Consider the following 15,540-nt stretch of genomic DNA (forward strand, 5'->3'; position numbering starts at 1 on the left):
CACCCAGCTCTGTGGGGTCGGGGCATATTCCCTGCTTGGCCTTCCATGTCTAGATGTGAGTTTTCTTTGGGGGATGGAATGGGGCTGAGGAGTAGGGGATATGCTCGTACCAAGCAAGAGAACTAAGACAGAGTTTCCAAGGACCTAGGCCCCCTCTGCTTCCTTCCACCCCCCTAGGAAGCCATCCTATACCTACCAACACCCAGCCGCCTCCCTCCCTATTGCCTGGGCTGCTGGCAGGGGCAGCATCCTCAGTAAGATGCCCATTCTGACTCCTACTCAGGGTTCTCCTGTCTTTCCCTAGAGCTCACAAATTAAACCATTCCACTACACAGAACCTCCTCCCACCTCCACTCAAGTATTAATTTGACTTGAAATTCATCCCCCTTTTTCCATGGAGAGTTAAACGTCACTCTATGCCAGGGCAAATGAACAGAGCCACAGTTCCTATTCACTCACCAGGCATTTGGGGGGCACTAGCTCTATGCATGTCCTAGATCCTCTGAGAACACAATTGTCAGCAGTAGTTCCCTGTCTCAGTGGGAGGGAGCAAAGAGTCACACCTGAGGCTCTAGATCAATTAAGTAAGCCACAGAAGGCTCAGGGTCAAGGGCACCTTGAGGAAGGGCAGGAGAGGAGCAGCCAGACAGGGAGGGGAGCCACAGGAAGGGGTTTGGATTGAGTAAACCACCTGCATGGCTTGAGGTTGCCCGAGTCACCACTCGGCTTCCTTCCTCCTCCCCCAAGGAAAGCCCAGGCCCAGGCTGCACACCCTCATGGCCAGGGTCTGTTCCTGCCCATGCACAGAATGAACAACCCTCAGTATGGATTACATAGGCCAGCAGGAGGATTCTGCCCACTGCAGGTTCACTGGCCTGGGGAGGGGGCAGGCTTGGGGGTGAGGGAGATCCTAGGCTTGTCTCGGGGAGAGAAGGAGCCTGTGGAGGGTGGACACAGCAACTGTACATTTACTCTAGGACCTGCTGAGCCTGCTGAGTTCCAAGGGTGTGAGGATGCATATGGCAGATCTCTGGCCTCCGGAGGTAACGATGCAGTAGCTTGCAGCCAACTGTGTGGGGGGTTGTGCTTTGAGGCGGATAATGATGGCCAACTGCCAAAGGTTTTAAAGGTAGTGGAGAATGTAGGCAGTGGGGTAGGGTTTGGAGATAAATGAATTGAGTGGTCACCTCTTGTGTTGCTCAAAGAAGAACTGGCAGAGAAAGGGGAAAATGTCGACATCCCCCAAACTCCCCCTACCTTCTCAAACACTCTATATACTACACTGGGTGCTTTCCACACTTTGTATTATTTACTCCATACTGCAAACCTGTAAGATGCACATTATTTTCTCCATTTCACACCCAAGGAAAGGGAAACTCAGAGAAGTTAAGACACTGGCTCAAGGTCACACACCTGATGAGCAGCGGAGTCTGGGATGGGTTATTCTGGAGTCTGTGTTCTACTTATCCTAATAGGTCCTTTTACCTTTTGGGTGACACATAGAAGGTGCCAGGCCTGGGGGAAGAGGGATGACTGTACCTAGCTGTAGATCAGGGATTTAGAGACTAGAGAGGAAGAAATCGATTGCTGCTAATAGATTGAAAGTAGGGGGAGAGGGGCATGAAGTGAACACAGCTCTGAGACGCTGGGCTTCACAGACCAGGTGTAACTCCAGCTGCTACTCCCTGAAAAATAGAAAGAGGTCTAATCAGTACATCCCCACCTGAGGAAGGGGGCTTAGGTAGGCTTGCATGTTGACCTATAGGCAGGTGGCATTTTCAACAAGGGAGGCCAAGGGATGCAGGGCGATCCCTTCAGCCAAGCCCCTGGAAGTTCTGCAGTGGCCAGGCATCCTGAGCATTTGATCAAGTAGGGGAAGGGGAGGAGATCTACCCTGCAACATCACCACTGAGATGGAAAGGGGCAGCCCCAGACCAAAGCGACAGGGAGCTGAGGGCAGAGAGTTACCCTGATTAATGCTTGCCGTAGGCATTAAAGCTGCCGCCTTTTGCCGGCTGGTAGCCCCCAGCCCTCCAGCACAGGGGGCCAGGAGACAAAGAAGGTGGCGTCCCAGCCAGGCTAGTGAAACCTGAGCAGTTCTCTTCTTTAGAGAAGGAATGCTCCTTAAGAGCAACAGCTGCTGCTTGTCCCCACAGGCCAGAGTGCCTTTCCCCTGAGACTAAAGCCCCCAACAGGAGGGGAACGGGAACAGGATTAGGTGGCTTGTTTACATGGGTTTGGCTTCCCTGAGTTTGGAACCCAGCTTTTCCCAGCCTAAGACAGGACTCTTGCTTGCCAGAATGGAGGGACACTGCCCGGAACGGGATGTCTGGGGACAGAAACAACCTCCCCTCCCCCTTAAGACACACACACACACACACACACACACACACACACACACCCAATCAGGCCACACTTTTACGGAGTATCTTCCATGCACACAACACTGTGCTAGGCAGTTTGGGCTAATTCAGAGAAAGACCCCTCTTTCCTTCAAAAAACCCGTAGCCAAGCTAGGAAAAGAAGACAGGTGCATGAGAAAGAGAACCACTGTCTGCTCTGGGTCCAGTAGATCAGGCCAGCAGGAAGCGCTACAGGAGTCAAGAGGATGGGCACGGGCATGCCGGGGGAGGTCAAGACGAGCTTTCCCGCAGAAGTGCAGCCGCTCAGAACCAACTCCCCACCCCCAGCCCAGGCAGGTCAGCCTGCAAAGCCACCTTCCTGGGAAGCTTGGGGAGACTTGGGGGAGTGTGGTCTAAGCTCGTGGATCAGCAGAGACCTCTAGTGGCCAGGGGGTGGATGGCAGACAGCTGGGCTCACCCCAAGGTGTGCTGTCCCCCTAACCCTGCTCCCTCTGGCCCCTCACCCCCCCATCCACACACACAATAAATGCCAGAGAATGGCGTTGGTTTTCCTAAAATCCTGAGCTGGAAGGACCTTTGCAAGGACATACAATTCCTTCCTCTGTTTCATAGGCATCCTGGTAAGAAAAATTCCAGCTATTTCAAAATAACTGAAAGGAAAACTTTTATCTGTTCTTTCCTTCATCCCCTTATTTTTTGCCCCCATCTTGGTTTATTCCAGGCATTTCTGCCTTTAGTGGGGATCATGTTTTCCCAGGTAACATAGCCCTTTCCCTATTAACAGTAAAGAAGACTGTGGCTCTAGGGACCAACACAGCCCCTCCTGGGCTGACATCAGACCACAGGGTCAGAGTTCATGGTTATCATCAGCTCCTAGTGCTACCCCTCACCTCCCTCTGCTTCCAAAAGTAATGGCAGAATCTTTCACTTTTTCTTTGTAAGGCTTTCCTTTTGAATAAGTCATCTTTCTTTTTTCCAAAAATGAGATTTGGAGTAAAACTCACCCCATGACCTCTGTGGTCCAGAAAGAATGACCAGTGGCCCAGGGAGCCAGGGCCTTGCTGGGCAGAGCTCAGGAGACACAAGTTTTCAGCCACTTCAAGGCCACTCCCTACCTTGCTCTGCGCCCTTCTGAACGGCTCTTTGCTTCTCTGCATCTCAGGGAAACAGCACGCAAGGCCCCATGAGTGTAACAGCTTCTGGGGAGGCCTGCAGAGGCCAGCACACTGGTTTCCATCTAGCTCCTGGCTCTGGGTCCATGTCCCATGAGACATCATTCCTGGAAACTTTATGGAAGTTTTCAGCTTTGGGGCCTATTTCCCACTAGAAAGTCAATCCTAGTACTAGAAAATAAGAGACCACACACTCCTCAGTCCAGTGGAACAGCTCCACCAAACATCCAGGGAAGTGCCCACGATTCCCAGGCCCCAAGCAGCTTCCAGAGGGGTGGACACCACTGCCATGTTCCCAGTGGAACAAGGCAAAGAGCTCTTGGCTGGATAACCAGCTCTCAGCCACTGGCTCCTGGATGATTCAAGCAGGGATGTGAGACTCTGATGCTGAAAAATGTCATTAAAACTGTACCCCATGTGCTTCTCACCTCTTTATGGGTGCTAAGGGGCCTGGAAGGGAACAGCTCCATTTGGGTCCAGACAGAGCAGCACCCACCTGGTTTGAAGTCTGATAAGCCCCAAGGGGAAGCTGTTGAGGAGATAATAATACTGTGTGCTTAGCCAACATTTTCTACCCAAGGGGCTTCTGCTGCCGACCTGGTAGCTCCTTTCCCACAAAAAAAACCTGTAGACTGTTCCAGAAGTTCAGAGCCTCATGGTCTCCATAGAGACAAAGGCCCTAGAGAGCTAGATACTGAGTCTTGGCCTGAAATAGCTGCAAAGTCAAGCCTCAGAACTAGCTGGGGACAGGGACTCCAGCTTTGACCTCTGGTGCTTGGCCTTGGCCCAAGAACGTCTTAGGCAGCGAGGCAGGGAGGCAGGAATGAAGGGGGCATGTGGCGAGGGTTAACCGCCATGGCTAGGTGTGCAGCCCCAGATGAATCTCTTGTGTTGCTAAGTAAGGAAACAATGTGGCTCTTGGACTTCAAGGACAGGTTGAAAGCCGTACCTGTGCCAAACTCAACTCCCTAGCTGAGTGACTTCAGCCAAAGGAAGTGGGAAATGATTTATTGGGTGCCTAGGTGTCCCAGGCACTGTGCTTACTTTGGGAACCTGCTTGATGGGCTCCAAAGCACATTTGTCTGTGTGAGTATCAGAGCCAGAAGACCAGGGCTCAAGGCACAGCTAGCTCTTGGACTCAAGGGAGTCACTTCCATTCTCTGGGCCTCAACTCATCTTCAGGCAAATAGAAAATCTCTCTCCTGCTGACCCCACAGGTAGTGGTGAGATTAAAATGAAATCATGTGGGGAAATATGTAGTTTTCAGACTCATCTGATCTTTGGAACCATCTGTATGTTAAAAAATACAGATGGCTAAGGGTCTGACTCAATGGCCCTGAGAATCTCTGTCTTTAAAATCACCCCGGTGCTCAGGCAGGTTTGTGAAACAGCTTATATTTACAAACGTAAATATAAGGGATGCACACCAGCTCCCCAGACCTCAGGGAGGTTTTTTACTGATTTTGCCAAGATGGTGCCTCCTCTTCCCAGCTAAGATGTGGCCAACCCCAGCCCCACTCATCTCTCTTCCCACCAAGTTCTCCATTCCGTTCCTTTGCTGATGTAACTTGGCTGCCTGTCAGCACCTCCCAGCCAAAGACCCCAGAGTAGGAGGAGAGGGTAGGAAAGAGAAGGTTTTGACCCAGTGCATGCATCGCCTTTAGTTACCCAAACCCAGAGCGTCACAAGGATGCTGGCCAAACCACGAGGCAGAGAACCAGCCAGAGCTGGAATGAGCAGATGAAATAGCTAGGTGACACCTCACCCTGCGCCTACGGCAAGGACAAGTGTGTGTTGGTTGACTCCCAAGGCACACATCTTGTATTTATTTTACTGATTTTGCTTGTGTTTTCCTAACCCCGCTAGATACTTTTTCGAGAGGAAGAAAGTCTGGGATGAGCTTTTATGTTTGAAATTCCCAAATATCCTTACCCAGTGAGGGGCACCATGGCATGGACGATTCCAGACAAGAGATTATTGAAAAGTCGAGTCCATTAGTGTTAGGGTGAGTGGCATGGAGGGGTCCCCTCCTCTATTAAATTTACCTTCCAAGTTTGCTTCAGCTTCAAATACCACCAGTACTGGTTTACATCCTGGGGGAATGGTTGGCCGGGCTGGGATGTTGGGACGAGGGAGCATCAACCCCAGAGGAGACTCATAGTTAAAAACTCAGGTTGTGCGGGCCCCTGGGTGCCAGCACGGAGCCAGATGCATTTTATCAATGAGAAGACTGAGGCCACAGTAGGACCAGGAGCCAGGAACATCTGATTCCCAAATCCCACATCTTTCCCAAATCCAGCAAATTCCCAGATACTGAAGCCTCTGTACTTCTGGGTTTTAGATGGTTTATCTGTTCACCTTGCCCTCAGTGACTCTTTATGGAGCCCCCACGACTCAAGGAGCACCTTGCTGCCAGTCCTGGTGCAAGGCGTGGGTTCAGCGTCTGTGGCTCTGAAGGAGGGTGGCATGCTGGTGCTATTGCTGCCCCCTGAGCTGGGTGACCGTGGGTACATCACCTGGGTCTCTAAGCCTCAGGGAGTTGGCGTATGTGGGTTTTAAGGGCTCTTCCAGTGTTTAAGCTTCTGCAGGTCAGACGCAGTGTCGCACTTGAACTGCATGAGCAGGAAGGTCGGGTTCTGCTCAAAGAATAAACCTCACTGGCCCCAAGGCTCTCACCAAGTCCCAGAAAAGGGTAGGCAAGTGCCGTCCTGTCCCTTCCCCAAAGTCACAGCAGCAGAGGTGAGCCAGAAATGGAAGCAGGGCCTCCTCCCGCCCCACCCACCCAGGGCAAGCCTTACCCAGAGGCTGAGCGGCAGGGGGGCAGGAGCAAGATCTGGACTGTTCTCCACACGCTGCTCATTCAAGTGAAAATCTCCTCCAGCTCCGGGCCAGGGACAGTCCAGGAGGGCAAATAGGGCAGCTCTGGAGGGGCCGCAGTGGGGAAAGTGGAAGTTCCTCTGGCCAGGATCCTCACCTGACCCTAAACTACCTGCTGATGTACCTGGCCTGCCGCTAGGCTACTGCTTCCACACCCACAGCCAATTAGCTATTATTGACTAAGGTACTATATAAAGAGCTCCGCCCAGGGCTCTGGGTGGAGGCAGAGAGAGGTAGGTTACAGACCTATAGACTGCTGGGTGTGGACGTGGTTCTAGTGCTCGACCGACTGTGAGAATAGAGCCAGGCATAAACCCTTTTACCCTAAAAACATTCTGTTGTCATTTCTTGGTCTCACCAAATCCATAGTGAACCTGCCCAGGGCTGAAACCCTCAGGCAAGCCAATAGCCGTCGGAAAGGTTACCTGGTTCCAGCCCTGCTCACAGCTGAGAACTGCAGTCCGAGGGGCTGGGTGGCCCTGGCAGGGCTCCTACAACAACTCCCACTTCACCTCATCTGCCACCTTTCTTGTTTTTTCCAAATAAAGCCTGGAGACCCCCACCTCTTGCACACTGAATACCTGCCTCATAAACCCTCCCTGCACTGAGCAGGTGGCCAGCCCAAGCAGGGAGGGGTCACTGCTCCTTCTTGGAGGCTGCAGCCGAGCTTCCCTGCCCTCGTGCACGCCGTGCAGGGGGTTGTAGTAGGCTCTATGTGCCAGGCACTGAGCTAGGTGAGGGCACAAAGGTAAAACGCTGCAGGCAGCTTGATGTAATGAATTCTTGGTACAGGTACTGAGGGAGGGATGTCAGGGAAGGCATCTGGACACAGTTAACTGACTGTAAAGGAAGAATAGGTGCTAAGCAGGTAAAGCCTGGTTCTTGGCCCTGGCCGCACATTAGAATCACCTGCACAGCTTTTAAAACTCCGAAGCCCCAGCCGCACCCTGACCAATTAAATTAGAATGTCTGGGACTAGAACCCAGGCTCCCATATTGGAAATTCCACAGGGAAGGCAAAGTGGGGACCACTGGTTTGTGGGCTGATTCGTGTCTCAGGTTTTCGCAGGATGAATGGCTAAGTGGATGACCACTGTTGGCTGGCTGGTTGGTTTTTAATTTTGAGCCTTCTTATTCGCTCTTTCTAGGAAGCCAGAATTGCCTCTTGGATTTGGGTCTGGGCAGGAGCAGAAAAGACAGAGGAGGGAAGGCAGCAAGGGGCGCAGGGGAGAGGAGGAATCTGGGGCTGGGGCTCTAGGCTCTTGGTGACACTGCCACAAATCGCGCCTCCTTTACTGCCAGGACCTCCTGCAGAATTCCCCCAATTCCATGTCTGGAGTCTCCAGTAACCCCCAGGGGATTGTGGTCCCAGCCTCAGCGCTCCAGCAGGGCAACATTGCCATGACAACCGTCAATTCACAAGTGGTGTCAGGTGGGTGCAGGGGATTGTGGGGAACACCGCTGGGAGGAGAACGGGTGGACAAGGGGATTTTAGGGGTGGAGGGCAGGCACTGCACAAACCATCCCAGGAAGTGGGAGTGGGTGCCCCTGCCGAGGGAGGGTTCCCCAGCTAAGTTTCTTGCCTAAACTGCTTTGTAAGTTTGTAGATGGTTAGCACCAAACCTGACTGGGATGGTTTGGAACAAATTTGGGTCAAAGGAAGAGCCCCTCAAAAACCAAGTAAGGCTCGTGTTCCTTGCCCCCAGCACTTGCCACCAGCGGCTCTGGTTTCTGCGCCCCATTCTGCTCCCAGCCTCCCTCTGCAGAGGCTGATGCCTCCAGAGTAGAGGGTGTTTACAAGTGAGTGACAAGGGAATTGGAACCCCTGCTTGCGCTCACTCCTACCCACCCCCATGGCGGGGGACCCAAAAACTGGTTGTCTCCTTAGGTGGAGCCTTATACCAGCCGGTTACCATGGTAACTTCCCAGGGCCAGGTGGTCACCCAAGCAATCCCCCAGGGAGCCATCCAGATCCAGAACACACAGGTGAGTGTGTGTCCGGGTGTGCACACATGTGCATGGTGGCGGGGGGCGGGCAACTGAAGTTGTTTACTGTCCACTGGGCACTTTACACGAGCAGCTCATGATCCTTCTGAGAGCATCGTTACCCCGACTTGGCAGAGAAGAAGCTGGTGCTGGGAAGCTTTTATCAGTTCCTGGGATGTTGCCTCTCGGAGCTGCTTCAGAGAAGGCACATCAAAGACCACACCCCCTACTCCTGGTCTCCCCTCGGAGCCGCTACCTAGCACAGTGGGATAGGGCGCACACGCACAGGGGGGTGGGGAGTAAGAAGTCAGTGGCCTCAGATCTGACATTAACCTGTCATCTTGGATAAGTCACCTAACCTCTCTGAGCCTCGGGGCTCTTATCCACAGAGCAGGACTAACGCCGGTGGCACACGGCCCCACCCATCTGCAGGGCAGTTGCGAGGGCTAACCTTGGAAATGGATAGCAAAGTGCTTTGCCAACCATCGATATGTAGACACACGCACGTTCAAGATGAATACCGAGGGCCATACTGTGCCACCCTCAGAGGTGCTAATAACTGTGGGACGGCTTATTGCAGATTTGTCTCTCCATGCCTTCTTCATGACCCTGCTCCCTCCATCCCCTCTCGCCCCTTTCCCCTACTTCCACTTCCTTCTTCCCTTCTCCCATTCTCTGAGAGACTGGTATAGGTTGACAGGAAAAGTGACGTGCCCGGGGCCCTAAGAATGAGTCGGGAGGGGGGTTGGCAGTGAGCGTCTGCTGTCGCTATAACAACGGGTCCCTAGCTGCTGGCCCGCGGGGCTGCTGACTCTGCTTTTCTCTCCACGTGCTCTGAAGGTTAACCTTGACCTCACCTCCCTCCTGGACAATGAGGATAAGAAGTCCAAGAACAAACGAGGAGTCTTGCCCAAGCATGCCACCAATATAATGCGTTCTTGGCTCTTCCAGCATCTCATGGTGAGTGTGTGTGTGTGTGTTGAGGGTGCGGAGCCACAGCCCGGGCAGGAGCGCCATTTGGGTACCAGCCTCTGCCATCATCCCCACATCTACAGAGGGCATGCCCGCAGAGAGAGGCTCTCTGGTGGGAATGTCATCTTCCAGAGGCCAGGTCAGAGGGAAGGCTCACGTGGGACCTAATGCTGCGAGACTCTCTCTAGTCCTGCTCCTGCTGACACACAGAACAGGCGACATCAAATAAAGGAATGGGGACAGACACATTACGAAGGCAGTTAAGTACTGGGCAAGTGTTTGGCATTGTTTCATGAACAGAGTGAGATTCCATGGGGCCCAGAGCTACAGTTATGGTCCAGAACCTTCCCCCTGCAGGTGCCATGCTCACCCCTGCCCTCCTCCCATGGAAGAAAACACTGCTCTGCGGCCAGGACTCTTGTGTTCCCTGGAGTCCCCACCCTGGGGGAAGCAGAGGGTGTGTGTCCCTTTCCCCTGTGGGAGTGGCCAGATGAGGCGCAGTGCTGGGGAGCGGTGGTAAGACCATCCCCTGCAGGAGCTGAAACCTTGGTTCCTCATGTCCTTGTGTACCCATAGCTCTGCCATGTGGAGAACATTCTTTCATAGGCCTCTGTGGCTACTTTTGTAAATGGTGACAAAGCATTAGGTTTAAATGTAATGTTTCTATAAAGCACCTGCTGTGCGCACCAATGTGATGTTGGTTATAGGTTTGTGTGCAGTATTAGTTGCAACAGACCTTCAGCTGAATATCAGGAATGACTTCAAAGCAATCATCTCCAACACTACTCAAGAGCCATAGCAGCAATAAGTAAAGTCCAGTGACTGGACTGATTGTGTGTGTGTGTGTGTGTGTGTGTCCAGGGTCAGGAGCTGGATTCTGTGAGTTGGCAAGCTCCCCACCTGGCACGGCAGCACATAGGCACATGCACAAGATGAATACCAAGGGACCATGTTGGCCTGCAAGGTGTGGGGAAGAGCCGGGAGTAAGGCAGGCTCTGCAGAGAGGAGAGACTTCAGTGGATCATGGAAATTAATTAATCAGCCCATCAGCAGCCCTTTATTTGAAATGGGAGCACCCCCAGAGGCCATGGAGCCCCAGCCTAGGCAGGGCTCTCAGATCTGGGGATCATAGGGACTCTGGCCCAGAAGGGCTGGGCCTGTGCACCCAGCAAGCATGAGATGGCTCTGGGGTGCCAGATGTGGGCTGACTTCTGCAACCCCCCACACATATCCACCTCCCAACTCTAGGGACTTGGGGCCACCCCAGTACTTTGCTGAGGAGCACATTTTGAAAGCATCACCTAGAAACAAACAGTAACTAATTTGGGGAGAAGGGGCTGGCAGCCTGAGGGATAAAGTGAGGAGGGGAGGAGAGGAGGCCATGCCCAGAATCCTGGGAGCAGCCCTGACTTAGCAGCTGGGGCTCGTGGCACAGATGCCCAGGCCCCCTGCCTGTCCTGGTTTCCCACGCTGCGAGAGGCAACGGCCCCCAGGAGCCTGCTGGCCTGTGAGCCCGGCATCCGTGCAGCAGCTCCAGCTGCACTAAGGGAAGAGGGGATCTCTGGGAGATCTGTCTCTGGGTGCTGACCTGTCACAGCCAAAGCCATGAGCCTGGAGCAGGCCCCACACACTGGGGCGTGGTGAGGTGTCACTGTGGACTGTGCATGTGATGGAACACTCGGGGGCTTTTGATGCAGCCAAACCTGGGTTCAGATCCAGGCTTTACCTCTTATTCTGTAACCTGGCCACGCTCACCTCTGATGAAGCTGTGAAACGATCGCCAAGACCCTGGCGCACTGAGGTGCTTCCTCAGTGCTGGCGACGTCCCTTTCCTCCCTTCCCCACCTCCCACCCCCACACAGTTTTGAAGGGTAATGTGAACGCACCCACAACCTCACTTCTGCAGGGGAGCAAAGGTGCACGTGGGAGAGAGAGGAGGCTGCGAGGCAGATTCCCCCCGGGAGCCTGGCCCCCAGGCCACCCCACACTCACCTAATGCCTTGGGCTGCAGGCTCCTACCCAGTGACCTTCTGCTCACATCTGCGGCTCACCCTGAGTTAGTCTTCAGCCTGAGACTGGAGAGCCCCCTAATGGTCCCTCCTGGCTGTGCCTCCCCTCTGGCCTGGACCTCTGCTCATGTCCTGCCTGCTGGCCCCACTCTACAGCTCCAGGCGGTTGCTTTGCACCCCATGGCCACTTCCAGCAGGACTTGGGATGGAACAGGCAGGTGGGGCAGAGGGGAGAGGGAGTCATAGATGAGCACGAAACAGAAGGGAAGGAAGGACCCAGAGGAGCAACCCAAAGGGGACCTGGGATGATGGGAGGGACACACTGGGAAGCATGAGTAAGGCCTTCTGCGCCCCCCCACCCCCTGGCCCCCCCCAGCTCATAGTGCACTTGGTGCGGATACTATTAATAAAGCACTTAACACTGGCAAAGTCCTCCCAATTAATGCCTTTCTCACAGCGGCCATCCAGAGCGGACAAGGGTGTGACCCTTTGGCCTTTTAAGTCAGAACTCAGAACTTCTGGACTGACGGGGAGAAAGAGGATGGGGGGCAGCCCAGGCTGTAGGGACACAGCAGAGCATGGCTGTCCTCTCCGTGCTGCCAGCCTGGCTGCCCAGATACAGGTGGTCGCACACACCCACAAACCACATAAAGCTTTTGGTGACAAGATTACAATGGAAAGAGGACAGGCTTTGAAGCCCGACAGACAGGGGTATGAATTAAAGCCCTCCCACTAGCTGTGCAATCTATTTCTTTGAAAAAAAAGATAATACCATTTCCCATGGTTGTGAAAATTAAATGAGATAACATATCTGAATAGCCAAACCTGACATATAGTCACACTCAAGAAATGCGAGTTCACTTTGAACTTTCTAGAATAGTAGACCAAGAGCAAGTTTTTGAGGCTAAGGCCCAAAATTTGTAAAAATTAATTAGAGATAGATGGCTGATCTGTTGTTCTGATCTATACCACCTACTGATTTTACCCTCATTTGACCCTAAGAATATCCTAATCTGTTACTTACCTGTTCTGTGCATATATGTGTGTGTGTGTCAAATCTACATGTCTTGTATCTCTGACTCAATTGTAAATTTCTCAAGAGTAGGGATCATTCATACGTCATTATACCTGTTGTGTGAGTCCTAAAGCATTGATTCCAAAATGTGTGCCTTTACAGGGCATTACAGGTATTGCTCCCCAGAAAGGGTTCCATATTGAAATAAGCTAGGGAAAATCTGGGTTATACCAACTTTGGCTTATTTCTTTATTCTTAGTGTACTAGGGCCATTGTGAGTTTGCAAGAGAGGGTACGGCTTGAAGCTTTCCCCAAACATGATTGATCATTCTAAGTCACTCTTGTTTTCATTGTTGCTTTGAGGAACAACTCTGAGACTAGTTCTGTAGTAAGAACATAATAGGCATACAGTAGCTATTCAGTTTTAGGAGAGAAAGATGGAGAAGGCAGGATAAAGGACAGATTTTCTTATATAAATATATCTGGTTCAGTAACAACAACTAGTTCATTGACTGCTTAATTGAAAAAGTTGGTTGAAGGAAGTAACACCCATTAAAGAGATACATTTTATTTTCGTTTAAAAGATACACATAGGTATTTGTTTGCTAATGTTTGATAGAGGTCCAAGACCTTTTTCAGATTAAAGTTTGTCATTTTACTTGCACAAACCTCTCCTATAATTATGGCATCTATAAATTCCATCTTTATTTATAATAAAATAAATATAGAAGAACTTTGATGTTTGGGAAGCAATCTGACTGCAGGATCTTTCTCAACTTTGATTGCATATTCCAGTCTCTTCTGTTTGTCTCATTGATCCTAACTCTATAGCATTTTTAAGCTAATTTGAGTCTCTAGTCTTTCCAAAGCATTCCACTGAGTTTTCTCAGCAACAGTAACTCCTTCTTTCTGCACTCAGAGTTCACTGGTTTGCAGAACAGTTCGTTAAATTACATAATTACAATAACACATATAATTGGCATAAACCAGTCTGGATACAAACATGGCTAACTTCCTGATAAGATGGCTAATGAGCGTTCTACAAAGTAACCTATTCACCTCAAGCACTCAGGACAGTGTATGCAGCAGTTCCAACAGTTTGCAGAAGATCCAGAGAGCATTATATAATCTGCAAACTTGGTTAATAGATTGTTTTTCTAGAACTTTGGTAACAAATACTAGTTTTCCTGTTGCTTCTTTCCCTCAGGCAGAAGTCAGTATTCTCTGATTCCCTTTGTCCTGTGTCCCAGACTCCTTGTCATTTCCCCTGTTCCGAGGCATTTGCAACTGCAGGAGTGTATTCAGATGATAGAACGCTCCTGGGATGGAGCTTAAAGCCCAGAGCTGTTTTGCTATTAGGCTGCAGTGAGATTGGGATGGTTCATCCATTAGCTGCTTGTTTGTGGGTCCTTGAAGAATCTGATGGTATTTTCTTGCTATCGCATGTTGGCCAAAGCAGGCTAAGGTACTGTTGGAAGCAATTATTCCATAGCAAACCCAGATCGAGTGAGAAGCTTGGCAGAGGGGCCTCGCCACAGAGGCTGGACAGAGAGACACCGAGCTTCCTCCCCAGCTTCTGTCCCCATGCCCTCTGCTCCAGATGCCATTGTGCCCCTGCCCTGCCTGGTGATTCCACTTATTCCATCCAAAATATGGCCGTTCTCAGTGCCACTACACCCAAACACAGGATATCTCCTGTGTGAGAGGGGGTCCCAGAGAGGAAACCAAGCCCCAGCAGACCTCACCACACATCAGGGAGCCACTCCTTCATTCCCCCCTGCAGTGTGCCAGGTTCATGCATCATCTCATTTAATCCACCAGCCAGCAAAGGAGGTATTATTATTATCCTCACTTCACCAGTAGCAGAAGGTAACATATTCCCTGGGCTTCCACAGGATTTGAACCCAGGTCTGGGTGACTTGAGGCTCTAATTTCTTACCCACTAGGCTGTAGCACCTCTGCACTGACCCAGGAAACCAGCGCCTCTCTCAGCGACCATGCAAATCTAGGTAAAGCAAAGGGGAACCCCTGCTCTCAACTGAGGCACAGAGCCCATCCAGGAAGAGGTGTAGGACCATTAGAAGCCCAGCTCCAGTTTTCAGAGGCAGTGAGAGACTGCCTTACTGTCTCTTCCTTCCTCTCCCTTCTCCATGCATCACATTCCCATGCTGGAGGGTGGCACGCAGCCAGGGTCACACATGTATTCTGCTTGCTGCCACCGCACTCCCACCCTGTGATTGAAGAGGCTGCTCTTCCACCCAGCCATGTGGAACTGAGGGCTGTGCTCCAGGGTCCTCGTGTGAACTCTGCTGTAGTCACACAAGCTGAGTACAAAAAGCACAAGGGATCTTCTCTGTATGATTTTTTAAGAACTGAAATATAATTCACATGCCATAAATAAAATTCACCCTATTAAGTTATAGAATTCAGAGATTTTTAGTATATTTACAAAGTTGTATAATCATCCCCACCATCTAACTCCAGAATATTTTCATCACCCCAAAAGAAATTCCATGCCCACTAGCTCTTACTTCCCAGCCCCTGGAAACCAGTAATCTTTCTGTCTCCATGGATTTACCTATTTGGGATATTTCACATGAATGGTATCATATAATACATGTGATCTTTTGTGACTGGCTCGTTTCACTTAGAATAATGTTTTCAGGGTCCATCAGTATTGTTTTATGTATCAGTGCTTCGTTCCATTTTATGGCTGAACAATATTGCATTGTATGGACATACCACCCTTTGTCTATCCATTCACCAGCTGATGGACATTTGGGGTGTTTCCACTTTTTGGCTTCTGAGCAATGCCACATGAACTTTCCTGTATGCCACGTGGTTCTGAGCCCATCTTTATCTTAGAGACTCTGTCAGATTCCCAGCTGTTCTCACCCACAGCACCAGAGCCTCATATGCTGGGCTTACCCAGTCTGGGGGAAGCAGGGCTGCTGCACCCATGGGAGAGAGTGCTCCCTGCACATGGGCTCCAGCCAAAGAGGGTGTGTGGTAAGGTAAAATCTAACTGGTTGCCTCTGCACCTTGGTGTTGTTATCTTCAGTCACCCAACAAGCATTCTTTGCTTGCCTTGCCAACTTCATTGTGCCATTGAATGAAGCCCCAAGAAATTATACATCCGTCCCCATC

The 15,540-nt window shown here is 51.2% G+C and overlaps 1 protein-coding gene across 4 annotated transcripts in view; it reads left to right on the plus strand.

Moving 5' to 3' along the window:
- PKNOX2 (PBX/knotted 1 homeobox 2) overlaps positions 1-15,540 on the plus strand; it is a 248,379-nt gene that overhangs the window by 219,487 nt on the left and 13,352 nt on the right. For 2 of the 4 annotated variants that reach the window (XM_036930253.2, XM_036930255.2), the window contains 3 exons: positions 7,714-7,843; positions 8,300-8,397; positions 9,238-9,357. The exons of 1 other annotated variant lie outside the window; for it this stretch is intronic. In XM_036930253.2, the coding sequence (XP_036786148.2) occupies positions 7,714-7,843; positions 8,300-8,397; positions 9,238-9,357 (348 nt within the window). The remainder of the gene's footprint in view (positions 1-7,713; positions 7,844-8,299; positions 8,398-9,237; positions 9,358-15,540) is intronic. One more of the 4 variants, XM_036930256.2, reaches the window with a different exon arrangement.

This window comes from Manis pentadactyla, chromosome 13 (assembly GCF_030020395.1).
Source record: "Manis pentadactyla isolate mManPen7 chromosome 13, mManPen7.hap1, whole genome shotgun sequence".
Classification (NCBI taxonomy): Eukaryota; Metazoa; Chordata; class Mammalia; order Pholidota; family Manidae; genus Manis; species Manis pentadactyla.